The 24,706-nt window shown below is 44.3% G+C and overlaps 1 protein-coding gene across 1 annotated transcript in view; it reads right to left on the bottom strand.

Annotated features, from left to right (window-relative positions):
- cdh4 (cadherin 4, type 1, R-cadherin (retinal)) overlaps positions 1 to 24,706 on the bottom strand; it is a 116,949-nt gene that overhangs the window by 23,742 nt on the left and 68,501 nt on the right. Inside the window, exons 4-6 of the mRNA XM_047025488.1 lie at positions 17,103 to 17,329; positions 11,388 to 11,570; positions 918 to 1,073 (exon numbers count right to left, since the gene is read on the bottom strand). Coding sequence (XP_046881444.1) covers positions 918 to 1,073; positions 11,388 to 11,570; positions 17,103 to 17,329 — 566 coding nt within the window. The remainder of the gene's footprint in view (positions 1 to 917; positions 1,074 to 11,387; positions 11,571 to 17,102; positions 17,330 to 24,706) is intronic.

The raw sequence follows: 24,706 nt of genomic DNA, 5'->3' as shown, positions 1-24,706 counted from the left end.
CCTGGCATCACCGTCAGCCACTGCCAAAGAGACAGACTACTGGACTGACACACACACACGTGTGGCACTGAGTGGACCCGGGGAAGCACTCAGGAATCAGATGAAAGAGAAATGATGGCCAAGAGGAATGTGTGAAAGTGTGCATTGTGTTGGAGTCCAGAAGTTGACGTGTAGTGACACCCTTAATGTCCTGGAAAATTCCTGCGATGGAAATATATACAGTACTCGATTTTAACTTTCACGCAATATTGTACCAACTGACACATGCTTGTCATAAAATGATATCACACTGCTTTGTGACTCCTGCGGTACCGAGGAGTCAGGCGTGAGAAAGGTTTGGCTGTGAGAGGTGGGGGGTTGGTAAGGACAGATGTGTGAAAGCTCTAAAGCTGTCAGACTAAGTGTGCAGCTATAGTCCATGGGGGGGGGGGGGGGGGCTGTTTCAGAGTCTCTGTCTGTCTTCAGGCAGCTGTACACAGACAGAGACAGGAAGGAAGGAACACTTCCTGGTGTGATATGATCCCGTTGTGGTGTAAACACACACATAAGAGAGACCCTGCTCATTAACGCCGACAATCACATTGCACTCTCTCTCTCTCTCTCTCTCTATTTCTATGTATGTCTGTCTGTCTGTAGGAAAAGCTACATCTACAGTAATTGACAGCTTGAGAGGCTGTGGAAATCTGTGCTTCGTCAAATACAATCTTCCTTTCCTTTCTGGTGTTGGCATTACTCAGAGAGAATAGCCTGGTTCCATTGAGATAGTTCTGAGGGAACAGAACAATCTTTTCTCAGAATGTTCAGCTTCTGTCACGGTTTTGTAGTGTTGCCACAGCTGTCAAATGATAACAATTACCCAACAAACAGACAAACAGCCAACCAGACAGACTTGTGAGGGACAGGAGGGATGCACTTACATGGTAGGAGGCTCTTTCCTCTCTGTCCAGTGGTCTGGTGACATACATCTTGCCGTGAACAGGGTCTATGTTGTAGATGTCACTGGGAGGCTGGTCTGCCCCTGCTCCTGTGATGCTGTAACGAATCCCGATGTCCTGGTCCTGGTCTGAACGAATCTGAGAGACAAAGACAGAGACAGAGAAAGTCACAGAGAGAGAGAAAGAGAGAGAGCAACAGAAATAAAAAAGATAATAAGATAATAAAAATAATAAGATGAAAAATGGATTTGATAATTATTTTAGCAATGCAGGCCTTCACATGTCATTCGTCTGAATGTTCATCATTCGTCATTCAGTCATGGCTGGAAATAATATTTATTTCCGACAGGTGACTGATCGAGCATATGTCACAGTTCTCACATGCTGAAAGCAGATTCTTGCAAATCAGTTTTGAAAGTTTAGAACAGCATTTCGCGTTGTTTCTGCTCTCAGGAAAGACAGAAATAAACAGTGTTTCTAAGATCACACAGAAATGTCACGGTGATATAATACATACAGAACAGCGCACCAGAAGGATAAGAGGCAAGTTTTCATGTGTCAGTTTTTCAAGGCCACAGCAGTAAATAATGTCCCCAATAAAAAATGTCTAAGCAGTGCTCACTAACGCCAAATGAAAACTGTTTCTCCTGTCAGCTTTGGGCAGGGTTAAAGGTTTGGTAACACACAGTAGCATGGTACAGCAGCATGTGCATTTGACTGGAAAACCACAAAAAATGTCACATCTTTATCAATTCATTGTGATTGATCAGCACACTTCTGATGCTGTAGAGAAGGAAGCATTGGAGAACGGACCATAACCCTGGGGGTTATGAAAGGAGATGAAACCACTTGGAGGCTGAGCACCATCTGAGCTGTGGTGTGTTTGTACACAGTCATCCGTCTGCCTGATTCCACTGTAGCATTAGATGGTAGACCGCGGTAGAATTTGTAACGCCAAACTGAAGCCTGTAATTAAAAACACACATTTTCAACCCCTCACTAACCCCAAACTTAACCCCGACCCCCCTCCTTCGCCACCCCCCCCATAACCAAATGTTAGTTCATTTTCTTCTATGGAACCATCTCTGCTGGTACCAGTCAGAGAGGGTAATCACACAGTCAAATGGAAACACAGAACACTCTTCTCTCTCCCTTCTATGCAATTTCCTTGGTCTGTGGGACTGGAGATCATGCGTAAAAATGAAATTACTTTATCCGGCAACTGGCAACACTGCTTTTGCATAAAACATTTCTCTGTTTGAACACGATACCCCTCTCTTCATTTTCCTACACAGTCCTCCCACACCCTCGGCCTTCCAGGGCAATCTTCTCTTTGTGAGCTGTCACAAACCTCTTTCCCATTTACTCAATCAATTCAAACAGGAGCTCTAATGCCTGATATAGATGTTCTGTGTGTGATGATCCGTCCCTCTCAGAGCACGTGCGTGGGTGGAGGCCATGGAGGCAGCCTATTTGATCATACCTGCTCAACCACACCACTCTGCCAGCTCTGATCACTGTTCACTCTGGGACTTAATTGGACAGTGCTGTTATGCTACATCACATGGATATGTTACACTCACACCCACTTCCCTCATAATGCTGGATCACATGCACAATTATGTATGTGGCTGTGTGGCATGCTGTTCTCCAGAACTACCTATTATGGATTGTGGAACCCAATTACTGGAGGTAAATGTTGTGCAATTATTACAAAACCCCTGTGTAACACAGCTACAAAGCAACCATTTTAGATGTGCCCACTGCCCAGCCTTTCTGATTTGCCTAGATACGTTTCTAAGAGTGTGTATGCATCTGTGGGTGCGTATCTGGAAAAGCAAGCGATTGACAGGCAACGGCTTTGTGTTGTGAGTTCCTTTGCAAAAGGACCACCCCAGTTCAATAATTGAAAAGGCCATAAAGTGAGATATACACATGAAATATCCAGCTGCCATACTCTATACACACCTCCCCATGAAGACTCGAGTGCGCGTGTGTGTTTGTGTGTGTTCTCTCATCACTGGAACATCAAAGCCGTGCTGCATGCGGTCCACACATTGGTTTAACAGCCCCTCGAGGAGGAAGAAGCTCTCACATGTCACACTGCCTCAGCTTCCATGCCTGCTTGAAATTCCACTTAAAGGCCACCTGAGACCCCATGACACATTTGCAAGTGTCTCTTAATGAAGACTCTTTATATCGATAAATTGAATAAATGAAGAGGCACGGCTTCTCTGAGTCTTGTGACTCCCCAGAGTGAAGACTGCTCAATTCAGTTGTTTGAATGGAGTACTAATGATGAAAGCTACCCCTGCATCTCTCCCCACTCTTCCTTGTTAGGGACTGAAACGTGACAAAAATAGTCCTGAATGGAGGGTGCAAAGGAAGGGTTAGGAGTCTGACAGGACAGACCAGACATGAAGTAAGCGACCCATTTGTAGAGCTTGCAGTGATTTCCTTCATTACTGACAACTGCTGGGTCCTCAGGGAGAAGCGATCAGTGAGGAGAGAGCTACATCTGTAGCAAGAGGAGGAATCAGATGAGGAATTAGAGTTCTGTTGAACTCTCCCAAGCACAAAAGGGAGCACAAAAGCACAGAGAGAATCTAGATGAATACATTTCCATTTCTTTAGCTTGGCTGCGTCTCTAATTAACTCACTGGGAAGTTTTTGTCTGTCTGAAACTCCTCTGTTGGTTCATCTGTTTCTGTGTGTATGTTGTAAACATTTTAAATTTCAGAATAAACAGCACAAACTGTCATAACAGTGACCAATGTTCTTTCATGGAAAAAAGTGACATCTGTCGGATATTCTTTTATGAAACATTTCATTGGATAAATATTTGCATCCAATAAATATGGCAAGCATTTTGGTTGTTCTGAGAGTGGTAAAGCTAACCGTTAATCGTTTATTTAATCCAATGTGTGTTCATTCTGTCAGACATTTCATAGAATATGAATATTCTAAAATGTTCACTAATATGGAGGTTCAATTTTGCACAGATTCAGTATTTCCTGTTTTCTAAATGTCTGTACCTTCAAGGGACGGATAAATAAAATGTCACAGATGTTATGAATATCGACATTTTACTCTGAGCTAAGCTCAAATATTAAAGCCTTGATATCTGTTCACGTGGTATTCTTCCATTATAGGTTTTCTCCCATACTTCCTGGAAACTATTCAAGAAATAATGAAGGCATTGTGTGCTGCCAGTACTCATGGGATCATTATGGGTTACAGGGTGCTACAGACTAATGTCACACCATGATGTGGTTTACACTCTTTGATAGAATTTTTATGTCTCACATTTAATGGTTTAAGACTCTAGCCTTTCGTTCCACACCAGTCCCTGTATGTGATGAGTTTTTATCGGCCCCATCATCAGCGATCTTCTCCCAGAGCAGTCTTTAGACACCTGAACTGGGGTAGAGAGTCAAGTGCTACACAAGGCAATCTGGGAGTCGTTCGATAAACCCAATACATCCAGACAATAACCCTTAGAAAGCATTCAATTGTGTTCATTATCTTTACAACTTAGAGGGGGCTGAGACTATTTGTATCATTATTAGCTTCAGATAGAAATTGCTAAAAATTTCCCAATTGCATGCTTTACTATGGAATGCTGGAGCTAAGCTGTGGTCCTAAAATTGCATCCTGGAAGGAAGGGATGACAGACAGACTGCGCCAGGCTGCCAGCCACTCAGGAGACAGGAGATGACTAAGACTTCTGGGAGCTTCTCTGTCACGCTTTAACCGTCAGAGCTGTCACCCCTAATTAAGAGCTCTCTCTAAATCTCTGCATGGCTTTAATGGGAATTAGATTCGACACCTCCAGTCCTTCTCACAGTCTGCGTAGATATCATATACTGTACATCTGCTTTATGCTTATTTCTCTCACATACTGTAAAATCTCTTCATCTCCAATATACATGCACACACATGTACACACACATGCATAAACAAAGACATTTTCCAATATCCATATATTACTTGAGGTGACTTTGTTAGTGGGTGTTATAGAAAAGATATCAGTGGTAACCTTAGCTTCATACTGTATGGCTGTTGCTGGTTGGCTTGATACAATGAAAATGCAATGTTCTGTAACATTAGCATATTTACCAAGGATTTCTTTTATCTCAGATGTATTTTTTTTCACATATAAAATGAATTGCATTGCTGGTGAAGGTCCATGACAGTGAGGTAAGGTATGTATCTACATGAGTTCTAGGACTCAACACAGAGTTGAACTGAAAATGACCCGGAGTTCATTTGAGGAAAATGCTTGTGTCTAGCTCATTAGGGGGTCACTTGCCACTTTTGCAAGGAATCTTCTGAACCAAAGATTTCCGGGTTTGATCATACCTACATACTGCACATGTTCAGTGCATGTTCTGTTCTATAAAAAGGGACTAAAACTACACCAACATGTTGTGTTTTATTAATATTACAGTACTGTCAGTATTGACCAATGATGTTCATATTGTCACATTCCTGGGAACATTGCATATAATTATCTATACTATGTACAATAATGCATTTTATACAATTTCCGGCAACCTCTTATCTTTTTGTAATGTTTCCTCTTTCTCTGTTTGTCATCCTTTGTTGAACATCAGAAAAATGGCAAACGTACATGTTTTGTTTTGACTTCCCCTTAAATTCCAGTTTTGTGGAGCTTTGATCCTTCCTGCTGTGTGCTTGTCTGCTTTCAAAGAGCTGACAGAACAAATATCCCCTGCTCATGGTGATAGATACATTTTACTGTTACCATAGGGCATTCTCCCACAGATCCAAACAAAGTAACAGAAGTAACAGAAGGCAGGAGAGGCTATCAATCGGAATCAAAATTCCAGCAAGGACTCACTGTTTAAGTTTTTGCAATTTTCAAACTTTCCATCGTTGCACAAAAATAATCCTCACATGTACTGTAAGAAATAGGGAAGTGTCAGTTTAGAGGCTCTGTGAAAGTGAGACTTTTTTTTAAAAAAAGAGTGAGACTGCAGAAAGAGCTGCAGAAAACTCTGGTTTCATTTCTCAAGTGAGAGCCTCTGTCAGCTGTAGTCGCACACTGTTATCCCTGATCCCATGAAGAACTGCTGTGCCTGCCGCTCTGCACACAGGCCATAACAGACTGGGAGTGGAATGGAAAATGAACAAAGCACTGTGGATTATTTTTGCTATTCAAGAACCACACCTTTTCTCTCTCTCTCTCTCTCTCTCTCTCTCTCTCTCTCTCTCTCTCCTCTCTCTCTCTCTCTCTCTCTCTTCTCTTCTCTCTCTCTCTCTCTCTCTCTCTCTCTCTCTCTCTCTCTCTCTCTCTCTCTCTCTCTCTCTCTCTATGTATGTCTATGTCCACGGACAGTGAGAGAGTTGCCACCAATGGAGGTGATTTACTGTTGACGTTCACACTCAGCCATTCTGCACACGCTTTCTGTTGAACTACTACACACCCCATTGTCACCTGACACACTGGGAAACATCATCATTTTGTAATGTTTTGCACTTAACTGGTGTAAAGAAATTCAGTGGGAAGAAATAGTACAAAGTGTGAACACAACCTTCATGTACTGTACATCTGTCTTTGAAGATAAACTGCACAATGCAAGTTTGTCTTCAGAGGTAAATACGTGCATCAATGGGCTTTATTGTCAAAAGTCCTTCCTGAGAGATCTATTATTTGTGTGATTGATTTCCCTCTCAGGGAGATGTTTTGATGCAGTCTAAAATGGGGGGTGATTACATGTAAGGTATTGTGCAACAGCAGATGGAAGAATTATCAAAGTACATTTTAAGACATACAATAAATGCTCTTGCATCCTTTGAAATCATTGCAGAAATCATTATCCTGGTTTTCTCTCTTTTGAGAGAAACTAATTACATTACATTTACATGTAAATGTACTAATAATGATGTTTATATGTTATGTTTTTCTGTGATCCAAGAAAGTGCAAATCTTCTGTTTGTTTTATTTGAATGATTTGTACCTAATAATAATTTATTGACTCATCATCTCTTGTGTTGAGCTTCCAAACACAAGGGATAAACACATTTTTAATTCAGGCAGAAATGTGTAACACATGATTAACAAGTTTAACAATATACTGTATTATGATATCACATGTGGAGTCATTTATAAATGTTTACAAATCACTGACTCACAGCACACATTTGTATATGTATATTGATTCATTTTATATTACAGTAATAAATTGATTCTAACAATTATAATGATTGGAATATTGATATGTAAATAGTGAGTGTACATATAAATCTGTGTAAAGGTAAAAATGTATCACTGATAGAATCAATACTTTTGCTGCAACATCATAAATCAGTGAAAATGGGGACAAATCTATAGGCACTTAATTAATTTAGGTTTTTAAGTACTACAACTGGATTATGGTTCCCTATTATGACACACCTGTTCACACCCACACAGGCACCAACGCATACACATGTATGTACAGTTGTGTACACGCGCATGAAATACCGCCCTTTACTGAGACCATAACACAGACTAGGGCGCAAACTATGCTGTAGAATGGCTGAGAAGGACAAATAAGCAATTAGAGAAAGAACAACTATTAATGGAAGTTAAGAACCAACACAAAAAGCCAATTACTGCATTAACAAGACAATTTAGATGAGAGCTCTGAAAAGCAAGGACTTTCCTGAAATGTACCAGTGGTCTCTCTGCATTAACAATGGAATTAATTCCCTCCAGTCTCTGCAAAGGAAGAATAGAGCAAATGCAGCAATTCTATCTGCAGTATGAAGTCGGACACATTTCTCTACTCTCCAGAGTGAATGCAAGCGGCAGAGATCGACGTTGCTTCTCCTCTCTTGCCATAAAGACAGAGGGCCCTGGAGACAGACAAGTCGTTAAACGACTGCATTCTGCTCAATCCCAGAGGTTTTCTAGCCCAAGAACAATAGGAAACCCACAAGAGACTGGCATACAGGGAAAAACACTATGTATAATTAGAGTAAAGATGTGTCTGACTGCTGTAAGGCAGACGGAGGGGGAGGAGGCTTGGTTTGTGCTGCTCTTGCAGTTTTCCACCACCCTCAGCCAGCTTGCTCACCACTTCACCCACCATTATCCAATCCTGCTCCGCTACCCAGGCGCCTGCCACCAGTCCATCCCATAGGACAGTTGCTGAATGCACTGGCCAAAGCAGCTCTGACAACCCAGCCAATCACCAACACCCTCAGGCTGCGTTAGAGCCCTACTGGCACGCCACGGGCTGCAAAGGTCCAGCCAAGGAGAGGGGAGGCCAGGTCTAAATGGGGGCTGTGTTTGGCTGTGGCAGGTGAGAGGCCTGCCAAGGAGTGGCTTTGTGGGGCTCGGAGGGAGGTACCAGAGAGGTTAGGGCAGAGCACATCAGACTGACAGGTATTTAGTTAGGGCCACAGCTCTCAGTCAGTCACCCAAGCATGTGCCTTAGTGATGCAAGGCCTGATGGGACTGTCACCTTTTAACTGTCCCACTGGGGATGCTGTCACAGTGGATACACATGCACTAAGGATCACCCCAGCATCAGCATCTGCACTCACAAACACATTCACATCATAGATCCTGCATCAAGAATGCAGGTGTAGATAAATGGCCACCATGGTGTTCAATATCTACAAAACAACAAACGGCGCAGTACTGTAGATGGTACATTGCAGCCTTGTTGAAATGATTGTCCCCCACACAGCCATCTTAGTCAATCTGACAGTCTTTGTTCCGAAAACAGACACGTTACTGTTTAATTTACCATTGAACTTGTAGACCAAGTTCTGCGAATGCATCACACATCAGCAGATGTAAATGTCCAGCCTCCAGACGTGGACAAGGTGAGGGAGAACTGGAGCGCACATCATCTACCTCAGGGTGTCGTCTACAACTCTGCCTCATTGGCTCCCTTTGTTAAAAGAGCAGAATGAGCCAGTTGTGATTAGTGTCTGCCTGCATTAAGTCAGGGTTGGCCTTGAAATCCTTTGAGTTCAATATAAAGCCATGTAGCCAGCAGACAAGATTTCAGCTGCAATTCTCTATCTCACTCCTGAGTGGGCGTTTGCCTTCAGATATCACAACTTCAATCAAAGTCTCTCACATGGCAGCTGTGCTGTGCCCTATCTGCTGTTTTCTCTCTTCATAATTAGTTTCTGTTATTTGCCAGTAGGACCAGGAGTCAGAGGTAAGGTGTGGTTATGACTGGACTCCATCAGCTCAGCCTCATTGGCTTTAGTTGTGGGTGCTGGAGGAGACAGCTGAGATGAGAATACCACAAATGGCCTGAAACTAATGCTGGCCTTTCTCACCTTGCAGATTTACTACAACCTCTAAATGCCTTCTCTCTCTTTTCCTCTGTCTATTCTCCTATTTTTGTCTCTCTCTCACTCGCTCTCACCTTCAATTGCCATCTAAGGCAGTTTCTTTTCTTCTCATCTTTCTGTTTCTCTCTCTATAGTATCTATCTAAGTTGTTTTTATACTCTATTCATTTTATTATATTAGTACAACATATTGTTTTCATTTCAAAAATAATAAAGTTACTTTAAGTCAATTCGATTTGAGCACAATGGCTAGTCAATGTTGTCAAAGCAACACAACTTGACATTTTGTGAATTAATTGAACATGTCATAATTGCCCAGCAGTGACGTAGAACTGTGCTGGTCACATGGGGTGTAGAACTGTGCTGGTCACATGGGATGTAGAACTGTGCTGGTAACATGGGATGTAGAACTGTGCTGGTCACATGGGGTGTAGAACAGTGCAGTTCACATGGGATGTAGAAATGTGCTGGTCACATGGGATGTAGAACTGTGCTGGTCACATGGGATGTAGAACTGTGCTGGTCACATGGGATGTAGAACTGTGCTGGTCACATGGGGATAATTTTCCCTTCGTATGATAGATGGGGCATCTTTACTTGGAATACTAGAATAGTCTTTGGTTCCACCTCATTAGATCTGCAACCAGACAGCGTTGGCTCAATGTAGTGCACAACCTGCTAACAGATGATGATGATAGTGAGGACATGTACTGGCCTGATCAATTCTGAACTAAAACATGAGAGTGATACTGGAGGCACTGAGCTGGCAGATGAAAACAAATAATTACACTCAAAAAGTGAATTGTCTTGTTAACCTTGGAGAACACAACTATGTGAGTGGGTTTCTCACCTATGTAACCCAAGATACTCGGTGTTCCTTCAGCAGAAGAGGAACTGCATTCTGGAATGAACTGTGGACATTTCTTAGATAAGGGAAATACAAGAAACACCTAAATCCTTCGGTGATTTTTCCAGTCTTTCTCAATACACTGGTCTAGAATGGAGTATCTTGAGAGGCCAGTAGACATGAATCATGTTCCCGTGGCAGAGAAACAGGCCGGCACACACATACACACATGCGCACACACGCATACACACATACACACACACACATACACACACACACATACACCAGTTCAAAGCAACCCCTCTGGTATTACTAAATCCAGCAATCTAACATCCAACATGAGCAAAAAGGATAGAATAAGATCCTTTTCTCCTGCAGGGAGGTACAATTCCACGCCTCCCATCACACACTGTGGCCCTGCAGTGTGTGTGTTTATGAGGGTGAGTGTTTTGTCGCTTTGGTGGAAAATCTGCCCTCTTGCCGACACATTGGTGAAAGGCGATTCCAGTAATCCGGGAATGTAAGCTGTGCTGTACAAATGGGCGTGAAGAAACCTATGTGTGAGTGTGTGTGTGTGTGTGTTTGTTTGCTAGTGTGTCTGTGTGCATGTGTGAAGGCCCAGTGAGAGCTGTCCCCAGCATGGACGTCTGTCTGGGTGACTGATAAGAGACAGGACAGTTCAGATCCACACTGTCACACCACAGCTCTTCTAGAGCTGCGGAAATGAAAGGGTCGAACCACACTATCCTGTTAGTAATCCATGCAAGCTTGCTACAGGCTGACTGGACACACCCAAAGCTAATTACATTGCCTACAGACAATGGGCAGTCAAATTGAGAATGTGCCTTTATAAAAGGGAAGAGTTAGACAGTAATTACATGAAACATGTTTGATCTTCCCTATACTGCTTTGATTATATATAAAGGTATATATACCTTTCATATAAAGGTTTCAAATCTCCAGACAAACCACTTGGTATCATGCCTGCAATCTGAGATGAGTATACCTCTTCACATGCTGGTGTCACTTGATAGAAAATACAAGAGTGCTGATGTCGCCTCCACAGTGATTGTCTGGCATGTGCATTCCATTCCAGCCTCTAGTCTCATTATGCAATAGCTTGCCTTTAGAAGCCCTTGGAAAGAAAATATGGGTCTGTCTAGCTTGCGTTCGTTTTCAAACGGAGGTTAACAGAGAAACTTGAACTCGAACATGTCTCATTCGGCTTATTGTTGGACAAGATCCCAGTGTGTGGTGCTGATCGTAGTAACTGTCACTTACTCTGACAAGCATCTGGGGGAAGGGACCTCTGGAGTTTTCAGGGACATTGATTGGTGGGATGACCCAGTCTCGCTTCTGACGTCTCAGCCCGTTGACAGAAGAACTCCTCTGATGTTTCCGTGGAAACCTGATGACTCTGGGTTGGGAGTCCCACACCTTTGACAGCATCTCCTCCACACCAACCTGCACGGAGACACAATCATGACCTCCATCAGTAGATATTGATATTATGAATTATTCATGTATTTACGGATCAGAACAGTTAATTGAAATGATAGTAAATCGGTATATCTCTCTCTCTATATATAAATATAGATATCTACATTTATATATATAGATAGATAGATAGATAATACAGTATACATCAGAGTCTCAGACCAAGTGGGAGTCAAACAGTAGAGCCATCCATCCATCTATCTAACAAAAGCAGGTGCATAGCACAAGCCTGGTAACAAACTGTAATCCAAAAGGGAAGGTTCAACACAATGCTGGCTTTATGGTTGTGATGCATTTCTAGAAGTCATTGGCATCAGTAGCCCCTGCCTTGGCTTTCAGCAGCAGACACATGCTGAGGGTGCAGCCAGGTTACAGGTGGCCTGCATGGTCCTCAGAGGTCAACTTCCATGTCTTTATGTATTCTATGTCCATGAGAGGCCTCCCCAGCCTGCCACAGCAGGCAGTCCCCTGCCTGGACTCCTGACTGGGCCACACAGCAGCGCTGGCTCCTGGGATGATCCCCGTGATATTAAATCCTGGTAGGGCGTATTGATGAAATATCACTTTAATGAGAGGCAGAACAGGGTGTGGGAACCCCCCTTGATCCTGCTGATTGGTGAAAGGCAGTGGGAGATTACAGCCCAGATCCACTGGTCTTAGTTTACCAAGACAGTAACTCTCAGCATGACAGGGGATGAAAGGAGAGCGCAGAATAAATGGGGGATACAATAGTAAAACCCTTGTTGGTCTGTATTGTTCTACTTTTAACTTGTAGAACATCATTCGGTCTGACCTCTCCTAAAAATGATAGAAAAGCTTGACCATGTGATGAGTGCAAGCAGTTTAAATTAAAATGTGAATTTCTCTTCTGGTATTTGAGAGGATGTGTGCACTGAGCAGTGTTTAGGTCTTTAATACACACATGGAGGTGTTCTGCATGCCCATGTCTTACACTGCTGCTTGGTGTAATCCTGTAATCCTGTTGTTGCCTCTGCTCCCCCACACAGACATGCACATACTCTACACTGCTGTCACGTTAAGCCCAAATTCCTCTGTTAAACCTGCACACTGTGTGTCCACAAACAGACACACATCTACGCATCTTGTAAGCCTTCAAGAAATCAAACACCCGCACACACAAACATACACTCACACACAAATGTGCACACAAACATACACACACGGAATGGTCAGCCTATCAATGACCCTGCTGAAGGTTTTTTTTTCAGATGAGAAAGACAGATTTAAGCTAAACCTGGGCAAACATCCTGTATATTTCTCAGCTTAGTGGATTTAACTGCAGGGGTTGCTGCAAGTCTCACGGTAGCTGCAGTGGTAGTCCTGCAGCAGCGAGGAGGAGAGAGGTAAGAGAGGGGGAGAGAGGGAGGACAAAGGGGAGGAGAGGGAAAAGACAGGGGGAGACAGGGGTACAAGAGTGGAGAGAGGGGGTGGATGAGGGAAGAGGGGGGAGAGAGAGAGAAAGAGAGAGGGCAAGAGAAAGAGAGCGAGAGAGAGAGAGAGAGAGAGAGAGAGAGAGAGAGAGAGAGAGAGAGAGAGAGAGAGAGAGAGAGAGAGAGAGAGAGAGAGAGAGAGAGGGGGGGGGGGGATGGAGAAGAGAGGGGGAGGTAAGGGATAAGGGACCAGATGGGTTGCCCAGATAAGATAACTCTCGCTCCAACACCGCTCATCCACAACGCTCACAGGTACCGGCGCTGGGGCAGTGGGGCGAGATGGGAGGGTGCCAGTCCTTTCATGGGTGGCAGGTGGAATTAGTGTGAGTGTGTGTATGTGTGTGTGCGAGCTCGTGTGTAACTGAGTGTGTCTAACAGGGGGAGGGGGTGTCAGCCAACCAAAATCACAAACAGAGGAAGATTGGGAGGTTCCAGATGATGGAGAGCACAAACAGCTGTCAAACAAAGCACTGACAACATGTAAATATACCGGCACTTATACATATGGACGAGATAGTTACTAAAAGAAAAAGAAAAAACGGCTCCTAAATAATCAATTATGGCTCCTCAATGTGTTCCTCCTAATGTATGATAAACACCCAATCTCCATCACACAGCTATCTGTTGAATAACAGTCATGAAGCTCTCCTTGGCTATCAGGGCTCGAGTATGCTGACGAATGCAGGACATCAGGACTGGTGATAATGGGTTGGATGCATCTGGCACTGACATCCGCCCACATTCCTCCATTGTGTGTGCCAAGCAGCCAGGACAGAGCAGAGAGGAGCAGGGAGAGAGCCTTTATTCGGAGTCTGCTCATGGATGATATCACTGCAGAGAGACCATGTGACTCCCTCTCCAAACAGCATGGCAAATGACAGCCTGGCGAAGCTGGCACTGTGTCAGACATTGCAACAATTACAAAGGCAAAAAAAGCTAAGGAAAAAAGCTAGCTGAAAGGTGGATTGTGGATGTGTGATGCATGTTTGTGTGTGTCTCTGTGTGTGTGTGTGTGTGTGTTTGTGTGTGTGTGTAAACAGGAGGCAGTCAGTGTGAAATCAGTCCCAGATCCGCCTGGGGCCTCCTCAACCTCAGGCCCAGAGCTGGCAGGCAGGCCAGCTGGCTGCTCTCCTCCCAGCCATGCTGCATGTCGCTGGGGCATCAGTCAGCCCTGCAGGCCTGGAGCTGACATCTGGAGGTTATCATTCTGATGAACGGGCGGCAAGTCCTTACAGAACAGGGGCATTTCCATTTCACAATGTCTTTCCTTTCATTTCTTTTACTCATTACTGAAAGCATGTCATATATTTGTGCTGCTGTTCCTGTCTTTGAAGGCGTGCATTTCTCCCAACCTGGTTCTCTTAGATGAACACTGAGCAGGGGCCTGTAGTTGTCAGTGCACTCTCTTCCCAGATTAAATGGAGATGGAAGGAAACCGAAACAACATAAATGAGATGTCAAATCTCACATCTAAAAGATCCTTTTGAATTTTGTCTGGATGCTTAAACATATTTTTCTCATTGGACACATAGCTCAAACAACTCTATATTAACCTTGTGTACTGCCCCACCACTGACCAGAGGACCCCTGGGTCCTAGCTCCCTCTATCCTCCTGGTCTTCCCACTAATCTACCACAAACAGGTGAAGCGGTCTGGGGAGGTGGGAATAAATGCAAACCAAATAAGCCCCAACACCGGTTCCACAAGCTACAGATTACTGGTGCATGACTGATGTGGTTGGCTCTAAGCTGGAGGAAAATGCAGGTCAGCGGGCATGAAATCAGCAGAGGGAATGCAGAGAGAGAAATACCTAGCTACCCTACCTGACTGAGGCCTGATAGCTACAGTCAATATAAACCTGTGGGGCTTTAATGCCCAAGTGACTTTATTCCTGACTCATAAACTAACAAACCTTGGGAATATCAGGACGACAGACAAGGACATTCATCCTGTACGAGGTTGGATCTTTGAGTAAAACGCGCAACAATACGCACATTGCAGAGATAATAACAATATTACCCCAGTTTTGAGAGCAATTAATCTGAGAGGACATCAACCAAGCATTCAATTAATGGAATGTCAGAATGAGTAAGCAATGAATCTCTGTATACATATCCGAGAACACTTTGAAAGTCGATACGCAAAATGGCCTTGTAATTGAGCTGTCTATCTGGTAATCTCTTTGGAAGGAGTATATCTCTGCATGGTATACAGACCATCCTAACAGGCTGCTGGTGTGGTGTTGTAGGGGCCTTCATTACATTGGGTTCAACTGTGGTGAGGCTAATGTGATTACTGCACTCCTTTCCCTTTAAATCATATTGATTTTCAGATAAGAGTCTAACTCAAACTACAACAGCTGACTTTTCTGTTTATGTACATAATAGGGAACGTGTTTAAAAGATTAGGAAAGATCATTATCATTAAACTGAGCATTCTAGAGCGAATCCTCTCCCAAAATGCAGCAGCACTGCTGCTGATGTGGTCTATCTATGCTATAGACCCCAGGTTAGGAAGAGGGGTAGAAAGAAAAATGAAGGGATAGTGGCATGCAGCAATACTGGAAGGAGAATACTGGAAGGAGGGTGTCAGGTGGAGAGGACAGGGCAGCTGGAGGTCATGTCTCTCCGTCCCCTGAGTCTCCTGCTGTCTGCAGTGCTGTTTGTCATTGTGCTTCACCCTGGCAGAGGGAACACCTCAGTGCCATTGGGAAGGACATCACGGTCCCCCCTGGATCCTGATCCACAACCACAAACGCACAGGATCACATTGGGGGCGTGGCCAGCTGGACACTGGGGGAGGCGTGGCCAGCCGGACACTGGGAGAGGCGTGGCCAGCCGGACACTGGGAGAGGCGTGGCCAGCCGGACACTGGGGGAGGCGTGGCCAGCTGGACACTGGGAGAGGCGTGGCTTACTCAGGAGCATTGCATTGCTGAAGCCCTTTCTTACTATTTCTGAAGAGCATGACATTTTTCTTAAAACATAGCAGTTTGTACACGTTATCTTGAACAGCACATTTCCATAATTTTCAAGGTTACATGCTTAATGAAACAATTCCTATTACTTATTCCAACTTTTACAGGAAAATATTCCACGCTGATATTACCTGGGGACCAACATTATTCATATCTGCAGCAAAAGTATTGAAAAAGTACAAAGCGTAAGTGCCAAGTAAATTTTTACACGTTTTTTAAAACTTGTTTTCAAATTTCCATTTGATTGCTGCAACACAATTATTATTTTTTCTATTATTGAATGTCTCTTGTTACCGCAGTGTGGGGAACATAATTATATACTTCTACTGCATCACCTGGTTCTCGCCTTCCTCCGCCAGAGTGGAACATTAACTCAATCAATGTCAATTATTTCATGCACTCCATTATTGTGCTGTTAGGAGTGGGCAGACCTGTATTACCACTTCTGCAATGGCTCTAGGTCTTTTCAGACTTTAGTAAATTACTACTGTAGCTACATATCCAGGAGTGGGGCTTAATCCATCCATATGTTACTTCAGGGGGAAAATCCTATCTGGGAGACCATCATATTCTATTTAATGCTTTCCAAATTGTGTAAAACAGTGAATGTTTTCAAACATACCTGCGTTATTAGAATAGAATAGAATAGGCTTTATTTGTCATTGTGCATTGGATACTCAACGAAATTTGCTTGTGCAACCACAAAAAAAACGATGCTTTCATCCACATACACCGTTCAACCACGATGTTTGCATGCACTCACACATGAATATATTAAAAACATAAATAGTTGTGCTGGGTGGGGGGTAGGAGGGGTGTGTGGGTATGTAGTTCTGTGATGGCCCTGGGGATGAGACTGTTCTGCAGTCTGGAGGTGCGGGCTGTGGTGGCCCGCTAGCGTCTGCCAGAGGGCAGCAGGGACTAGAGATGGTTTGCGGGGTGAGCCTTTTCCTTCAAAATGCCACCTGCCACCAGACACTTCTTGAAACTAATCTCAATGGAGGTATCCATTCCAATGCAGAACATTTTGTAACGTTGCACATGCAATGATGTTGTGTCATCATCACCTTACCTGACTCATGAGTAAGGAGGGGGGGTGTCCAGCCAGGGCCAGTTTTACGGTGGTCTCCCAGATGTGGGGGTCATGAACCGCCCTCGCGGTGACCATGAACTGGACCGGTTCTGACAGGTTGGCCACCTCCTGCTCAGCATACACTGAGCCATCAGGACGAACGCCGAAGTTTGGGTCACTGCTCACAAAGCCCACCTCTTTGTTTTGCTGGCAATCCATGAATTTCACTACAGAGAGAGAGAGAGAGAGAGAGAGAGAGAGAGAGAGAGAGAGAGAGAGAGAGAGAGAGAGAGAGAGAGAGAGAGAGAGAAGGAACAGAGGAAGGGGTATGGAGATGAGACAGGGTTGACATTTAAATTATGAGGTGAGACATCTGTACAGCATCTGTACAGCGTAGAACTAACTTGCATTTTCCACCATTTTAATGCTACATCCATTCTCTGATTAACTTTCAAGGCTACAGTGTAAAAGAGCTGCACAAGGGATCTGTTTTTTTAAATAGCAGCATGACAATATCTCCATTTTTTGCATTCTCAAGGGAAGGCATGCAGAAAGACCCCTTTAACTCAGTAGACTGTGAAACTCTTTATCTTTCTCAATCAAGTTTCCCTTCCAAATCCTACCCTGCACACAGAACACAATCTAAAGTGACATTTCAGGGCTTCCGCCTGACTGAGACAATGGGAGAGATACACATAGAACAATGTGAGGAATGTCAGTCACATTCTCCACTCTGCTGCTCTGAGAGGGTGTGAGGGGTACAGAGGACAGGGGAGTGTTGTGGCTGACTGGGGTCTTTCCGCTCCAAAAGACCAGCATTGGCTTTGGAAGACGTCCTGCATCCCTCATGATCAAAGTTGACAGGCAGAGAGAGAGAGAGAGAGAGAGAGAGAGAGAGAGAGAGAGAGAGAGAGAGAAGGGGGGGAGTGTGTGTGTGTGTGTGTGTGTGTGTGGGGGGGGGGGGGTGTTGGAGAGTGATGTCATGGAACAGCTATGCATACCTCTCACGAACAGTACAGCTCCACCCTCTGCATGACACACAGGTGGTTGCCGTGAACAACAAAAGCGGTCAAGAACGATTCCATTCATAGCACCATGAGCCGTCATTCAGATAATGAGAGTCAGCCTCTATCATGGGGACAGGGTCTTGTCAGACATGGAGGAAGTGTAAACATCAGGGAACATGTCCTCCAGAGCACAGGGACTGATACACATCTTTAGTTAGCAGATGGCACCATTACTGGCACCAGAGGGAAGCATGCAGAAACCCAGGACTGTTTTGTGAGGACTCACTACTGGTCCCGAATGGAGAGACAATTTAATCATAATCAATCGGAACCACTACATCTGAGACTTGGATATGTTGGAGGAAAAATAAAGGTAGACAACCACGCAGATGAGCAGTACACAAAACTCACACACATCCTGCTAGTTCAAAAGGAAATGATCTTATCTGTCATTCACACTCTTTGAGCTGATAATAAGACAAATTGATTTCATAAATCACCTGAGGAACAGATAACCCCTTATGAGCCTTGCTGATGCCATTTTTCAAAATCCGCCTTCAAGAATTCTGCACAACAAGCTTTTTATCAAGCCATCTATCCGATTTATCGCCTTGCTTTTTGTCAAATGGTGCACAAAACAACAGATTAATAAGCAAGAGATCTTCTCAACTACTGGAGTACACATTGCACAAATTAGGTTGATGTTTCAACTTTAGAGTAATTGCAAGTAATGAAGAAATTGCAAACATAATTTGAACAATGTTGCCATTCATCAAACAGTTTTCTCTCTGGTACAGTGATCTGCAGGATGCATCATGTGTCATGGAGAACTTTATAACCAATAAGAATTGTTTTTACTCTTGCCTTGTTTTCTTGTTTTCATATAGAAATGTTCAATTATGACATCATTTTGCTCACAGTTGGTAATTTCACTGCAACCGAGATCTGATTTACTGTAGTTGTCCAAGGACACCAGACAGTGTCCATTGAGAGAATATATGCATATTGTGTAAATGTAAATGACTACCAGATAAGACTATTAGAATTAGCTATAACTGAACAGTTATTGTTGTCACTTTGGCTGGTCATTCATAGTGGGGGTTGCAGAGCAAGGCTGTGTGTGTGTGTGTGTGTGTGTGTGCGAATGTGTGTGTGTGTACGAATGTGTGTGTGTGTATGTGTGTGTGTGTGTGTGCGTATGCTCAGAGGCTATCTCTGTACTCAAGCTCTCTTGCTCTCCTACACATCCTGGTGTCAGGAAAGTGGTTGGCATGGGAACCCACAAGGCCATGCCAGATCATGTGCCATGGTGTTGTGACGTCCTGTGAATCCCTTGGAGGTTGTTGGGCCAGTTCCCAGGCCCTGTGTTCCAGCATGGCCCCTGCCCCTCCTCAGGGAGGACTAGTCGACCAGTAATACCATGTTCCAGACACTCTTAGTTTATGCTGTTTGCCAAGGTCTTTTGGTGGCACACTACAACCGCTTCATACAGTATCCTTGGATTTGAAGCATCTACTTGATGTGGTTGCCTGTGGTGGTGAGAAGAGAGTATGAGAGCAACAGTGAGAGAGAGAGAGAGAGAGAGAGAGAGAGAGAGAGAGAGAGAGATGGATGGAAATCTTTTGTGTTAGAGAGAGAGAGAGAGAGAGAGAGAGAGAGAGAGAGAGAGAGAGAGAGAGAGAGAGAGAGAGAGAGAGAGAGAGAGAGAGAGATTAAAGACAGAATTAAAGAGTTTGTGTGTGTACTAGAGAGAACAGATACAACTATAGAAATGATAGAACTTATAAAACATAGATCCCGTAATATTACCATAGAGAAGACCCCTCGTTATTCTGAGCTTTGCTTGTTTACACAAAACCACTGAAAGCCAGCAGAATGCCTCCTTGCGAGGCCTTTGGTTAGCATGCTGGTGTTCCGCCATAAGAGCACGTCAGCATCGGCATCTAGTGTGTGTAGTCTCGCCTTGCTGCCTCTCGTTTGTACACAGATTTCCATTGGGCTCTGTCACTACCTCCACTGTTGGCTTAATGCCAGTACAACAATGACCCCCCATTCTGTGTTTGTACCTTTTATACCAAACTGAAAGGCGGCATGAAGGCGTAAAATTCCCACCTTGAACAGACAGTGTAAAAGGGCGAGAGAAGGAGAGTGTGTGTGTGGGTGAGTGTGTGTGAGAGAGAGAGAGAGAGAGATAATGGGAGAGACAGAGTGAAAGAGAGAAAGCAAGGGAGCTAGTGGAAGAGTGTGTGAGCGAAAGAAAGATGGTGTGTCAGAGTGTGGAGGTGTTAACGGCAAGTCAAGCCAAGGTGTGAATTGAGCTGCTGCCAGGTGTGCTCTAAATCCTCCCCCTCAGTTCCTCCCCCGGATGAATGAAGACAGGACTCAGAGCTCAAGTGTTTGTTTTCTCAGTGGACGGCCCTGAAGGTCAGTAAAGCAAGCCACTCTCCATCTGTCCATGCAGCCCTTATTAAAACCCCTGGCCCCCCTAGGTTCAATCAATGCTGCTTCTTGCCTCACTATATCACCTCACCTGTTTATCTGGGTCTTGCTGGTTAAATAGGAGAGGAGTGGCGGGGGTAAAGCCTCACTGATGTACAGGCACACCCTTACGGTACTGTGTGCGGCATCGTGCTGGTTAGTATTTGACTAGGAGTAAGAGACCACGGTTGGGTCTCTCTCCATGGTTTGTCTTAGCAGGCTATGCTTGTGTGGGGGATTTTGGAGAACAGAAATCTTCAAGACTGGCGTGGATGCAGTAGAAACGGTCCCAGATATACTTGCTGTAGATGGTACAGTAGATCCTATCATAACTCAGACTGCTGCTGTGGTGAGTAACTCCCTTAATGCCACTTGTTCTATATCTGTTTACAGCACTTTCCTCAGATTCTCCATCCTTCTCTCCACAATTGATATCCCTCTTTCTTCTATTTTTCTCCCTCTTCTCCCTCTCCTCCCTCTGTTTTCCCACTCCCCTTTTATCTTTAACCGTATGTTCCATTGCTCCACACAGACAGATTGCTTGTGGCCCTCAGAGAGGCTGGAAGGCAAACAGGTCAGTCACAGACCATCGGCCACCACAGCTACCACTGGTGTGTCTGGTCTGGCCTCATATCAGCCTCTCTCTTCACACCCTCACACTCCCACTGCCAGGTCATTCCCATCTCCCCCAACAGGAGTCTTTACAGGTCCCTCTGTCCTGCAGAGGCATGGTGATATCCCCTTCCTGCCCCTCTCAGCTTGTGTGACACACAGCATGGACGGCAGTAGCAGCTCAGCCATGGTTTGAGATGCAGACGGGACTTCAGGTCCAGCCAACCAGGCTCTGGGACAAATCAGGTAGTGATAAATCCCATGAAAATGGGCCACAATGGACATTGTGCTCTTTTTGTTTGGGCTGTGTTTATCTCTGCGGTGGTGCGGCGCTAAGTAAACATTCTGTCTGCCACCCCACTGCTTCCCTCAACCCAACAGGCCAATCAACACCACCCCCTCAATTTGCAAATAACAGTGATTTACTTGGGCTGAGCATGGGGAAGAGGGAGGGAAAGAGCGGTACAGATCATGCCGTCCACTAAAGCAGCCTGCTGTGGAGGGAGCATGGTTGGTTTAGTGGGATTGGGTGGGCATGTAGACCATAACTCTAAATTCAAAACCTGATGTTTAATGAGTGGGTAAAGGCAAACATAGCGTAGTAAAACTTACTCACTAACTTAACTTTGGTGGGATATAAAAATCCATAATCCGTTTGGATTTACTGGATCACATTTGTAAGTCTGATAAACAGAAATGACTCAAGACGTGTGTTTGTGTCTCTGTGTGCACGTTTCAAAACACACACCAGTTTCAGGACATGAGAGTGATTGACTGTTTGAGGGGGTGTATTGTGTATGTGTGTTCAGGGGATATATAAAGTGCTGTCTGTCTACATTTGTGTGCATCAGTGCTCATGTTTTACTTTAACAATGAAGGCTTGTTATCTGTGACCGGTGCACTTGCAGGCTGAACAAGACCTTGTCACATCGTTAGTGTGCTGTCACACTCTTAGCCCCTCTGTCTGTCTCCAGGTGGCACAAACCCTGAATAAGCACATCTTGCTGTCAACAGCACCTTTGTAGGCTAGTGTAGGAGGCTACACCACGCCACAGGTTTAGCAAAGCAAGATTTTCGGCATCGGAAAATCAAAGGTGGTTTTCATGGTTTCAAAATTGCACCGTACTTGTTAATCTAGAAGGTTCCCGTGGCATCTTCCTGCCACACTGACATCCATGTGTTCTAGTGACTCTAGTGAAAAGTTAAGTCTCCAGAGACAAGTGTCAGTTTGGCCTGTCCTATCAGTGGCCCTGGGGGAGAGTAGTAAAAACTGTGCAGTTCTCCACTCCTCCCTTATCTCTGCATTAGTTCCCTCTCACGGGCACAACTGGAGGAAACTCAGGCAGGAGAGAGAGGGAGGAGAGGAGATAAAGAAGAAGTGCAGGAGCAAAGCAGAGCGGATGCAATTAAAAGGCTGGGTCACAGATCACAGTGCGAGGCGTTAGTGTGATTAATACACCTCCATTCAGCCCAGGAGGTGTTTATCTGTGTGCATGTGTGTGTGTGTGTTGTCTTTCTGTCTGCGTGTGTGTTTGTGTGTCTATCTATGACTGAGTGTGGGAGCAGTTCTATTGTCTCTTTGGAGAAAACCACAACTAGGGGGCACCAGCGTGTCTACAGGGCCCCCTTCAGAAAGTCATCTCTTGGTGCCAGTTGATCAGCCCCTGAGGATACACAGACACCACCCACGAAAGGCTACCTTCATCTCATCATCTGTATGGAGAAATATACACTAACACCAGACTAACAATGATACTTTGAACTATACTCTCCCCTCTGCTACAGCACATCAAGCCCTGACAGATGTTCCATCACATCTACTGTTACACTCCGTTCAAATCGAACACACGCTGTTACAGAGGTGTTATTCAGGAACTCATGCTTAATTGCTTATTGTGCCGAGAAGACTTAGTCTCAATATTCAAATCATGTTGTTGCTCCTCAGCAGTGGATGCAAACTAGTTGATGAAACATCATCTAACGGCTCCCTGATTAGCGCGAGTTGTAGTATCACAAAGCTTTCCCTTCAGACGTGCCACAAAATGGACAAACATGTCAAACAAAATTCCCCTCCTTTCATCTACTTCTTACTCTACAGACCTTCCCTGCCAGGTTCTCCCGGCATTCAGCTACGGTGGAGATGGGCCTGCCTTCTCACGAAATATCTTTTTAAGGAGTCTGAGCATGGAATGGCCTCAAGGCTACATCCTGTCTGTTATCTCACCCTACAATATCATCATTTCACACAGCCCCAAGCTTGGTGGTACAACCACAGATGAGGCAAATTACAACAGAAGTGTGTAGGTAGGTGACTGGTACAGTGGTCAGGGGGGATATCAGTTGGGAGGTATTAGTAGTGCAGACACAATCACTGACCCCTAAAATCAACCAATAAAGTTGACAATTTTGATTCCACAACAGGCGATAAAGATAATAAAGTGCATTGTAGAGCAACATTTATCTTTCTATGGTAGATAGAAAGTAGGTAGATCTATGGACGATACACTGGTGAAACATGTATCAACGGATTGCTCAAAATATATACCATGATCAGAATTTTCAACCAACCATTTAAAACCAAAAGCACAACCTATACAGGAAGGCAACAGTTCATCCTATGGCTGCCTTAGATACAGTATAGTTAGTCCTTCTTCTGTTCTCATTGCAAGAGTACTTTCTCACAGGATATTTTTAGCCACACATGATAACCCTGGAGAGAGGCCTTAATAAATAGCCCACTGAAAGACAAAGCTTCTACTCTGTTCCTTCCAATAGGCAGATGGGGAATTTGTTTAGAAGGTTATTAGCTTTTAATCTCCAATCTCTGCCTCATTTTCTTTTATCATCTCTTTGTTTCTCTCTCAATTTCTCTCTTAGTCTCTCTCTCTCACTCTCTCTCTTTTCTCTCATTATTAACATAAAAGTGCTTTCCCCAGGCATCCCTTGTGATTGTTTAGTTGTTGTGTACAACATCATGATTTGATTCCCTACAATTAGAGTAATTAGCATTACAAATACACAATGAGCAACAAACTATCTATGGTATTTTCCATTATATTTTCCAATTTACAAATATTCGTTTAAAGTGAGCCAACATTCTCACAAAGTGGAAACATTTGACATAGAATAACAACCTGGCATCATGTTGTGTTGCCATCACAAGGAGTTCAGTTTAACAGCCAGGGACACGTTCAACCATCAGGAGGGTAGACGAAAACAGAATCGGTTGTTCTACACACAGTCACCCAAAACATCTAAACAATCACAAGAGTAAAGGATGGAGACCCTGGGGGGTTTGTTCGATATGACTGCTTCAGTCTCCAGAGCACTTGAGAACAAGTCTGGACAGATCAATCCTGCTCGGCTGGGCGAGGGGAGTCTCCTGGCAGGCCTGTCTCTCTAGGCCAGATCATGTCTAAAAACATCAGTGATTAGACTTAAGACAGATCTCCTTCATTATCCCTCCCTCTCATCCCTCACTCTTTAATCCTCTCTCCTCTCCAAGCC

Source organism: Hypomesus transpacificus, chromosome 9 (genome assembly GCF_021917145.1).
Source record: "Hypomesus transpacificus isolate Combined female chromosome 9, fHypTra1, whole genome shotgun sequence".
Lineage (NCBI taxonomy): Eukaryota > Metazoa > Chordata > Actinopteri > Osmeriformes > Osmeridae > Hypomesus > Hypomesus transpacificus.
This window is presented reverse-complemented; position numbering and strand designations above follow the sequence as displayed.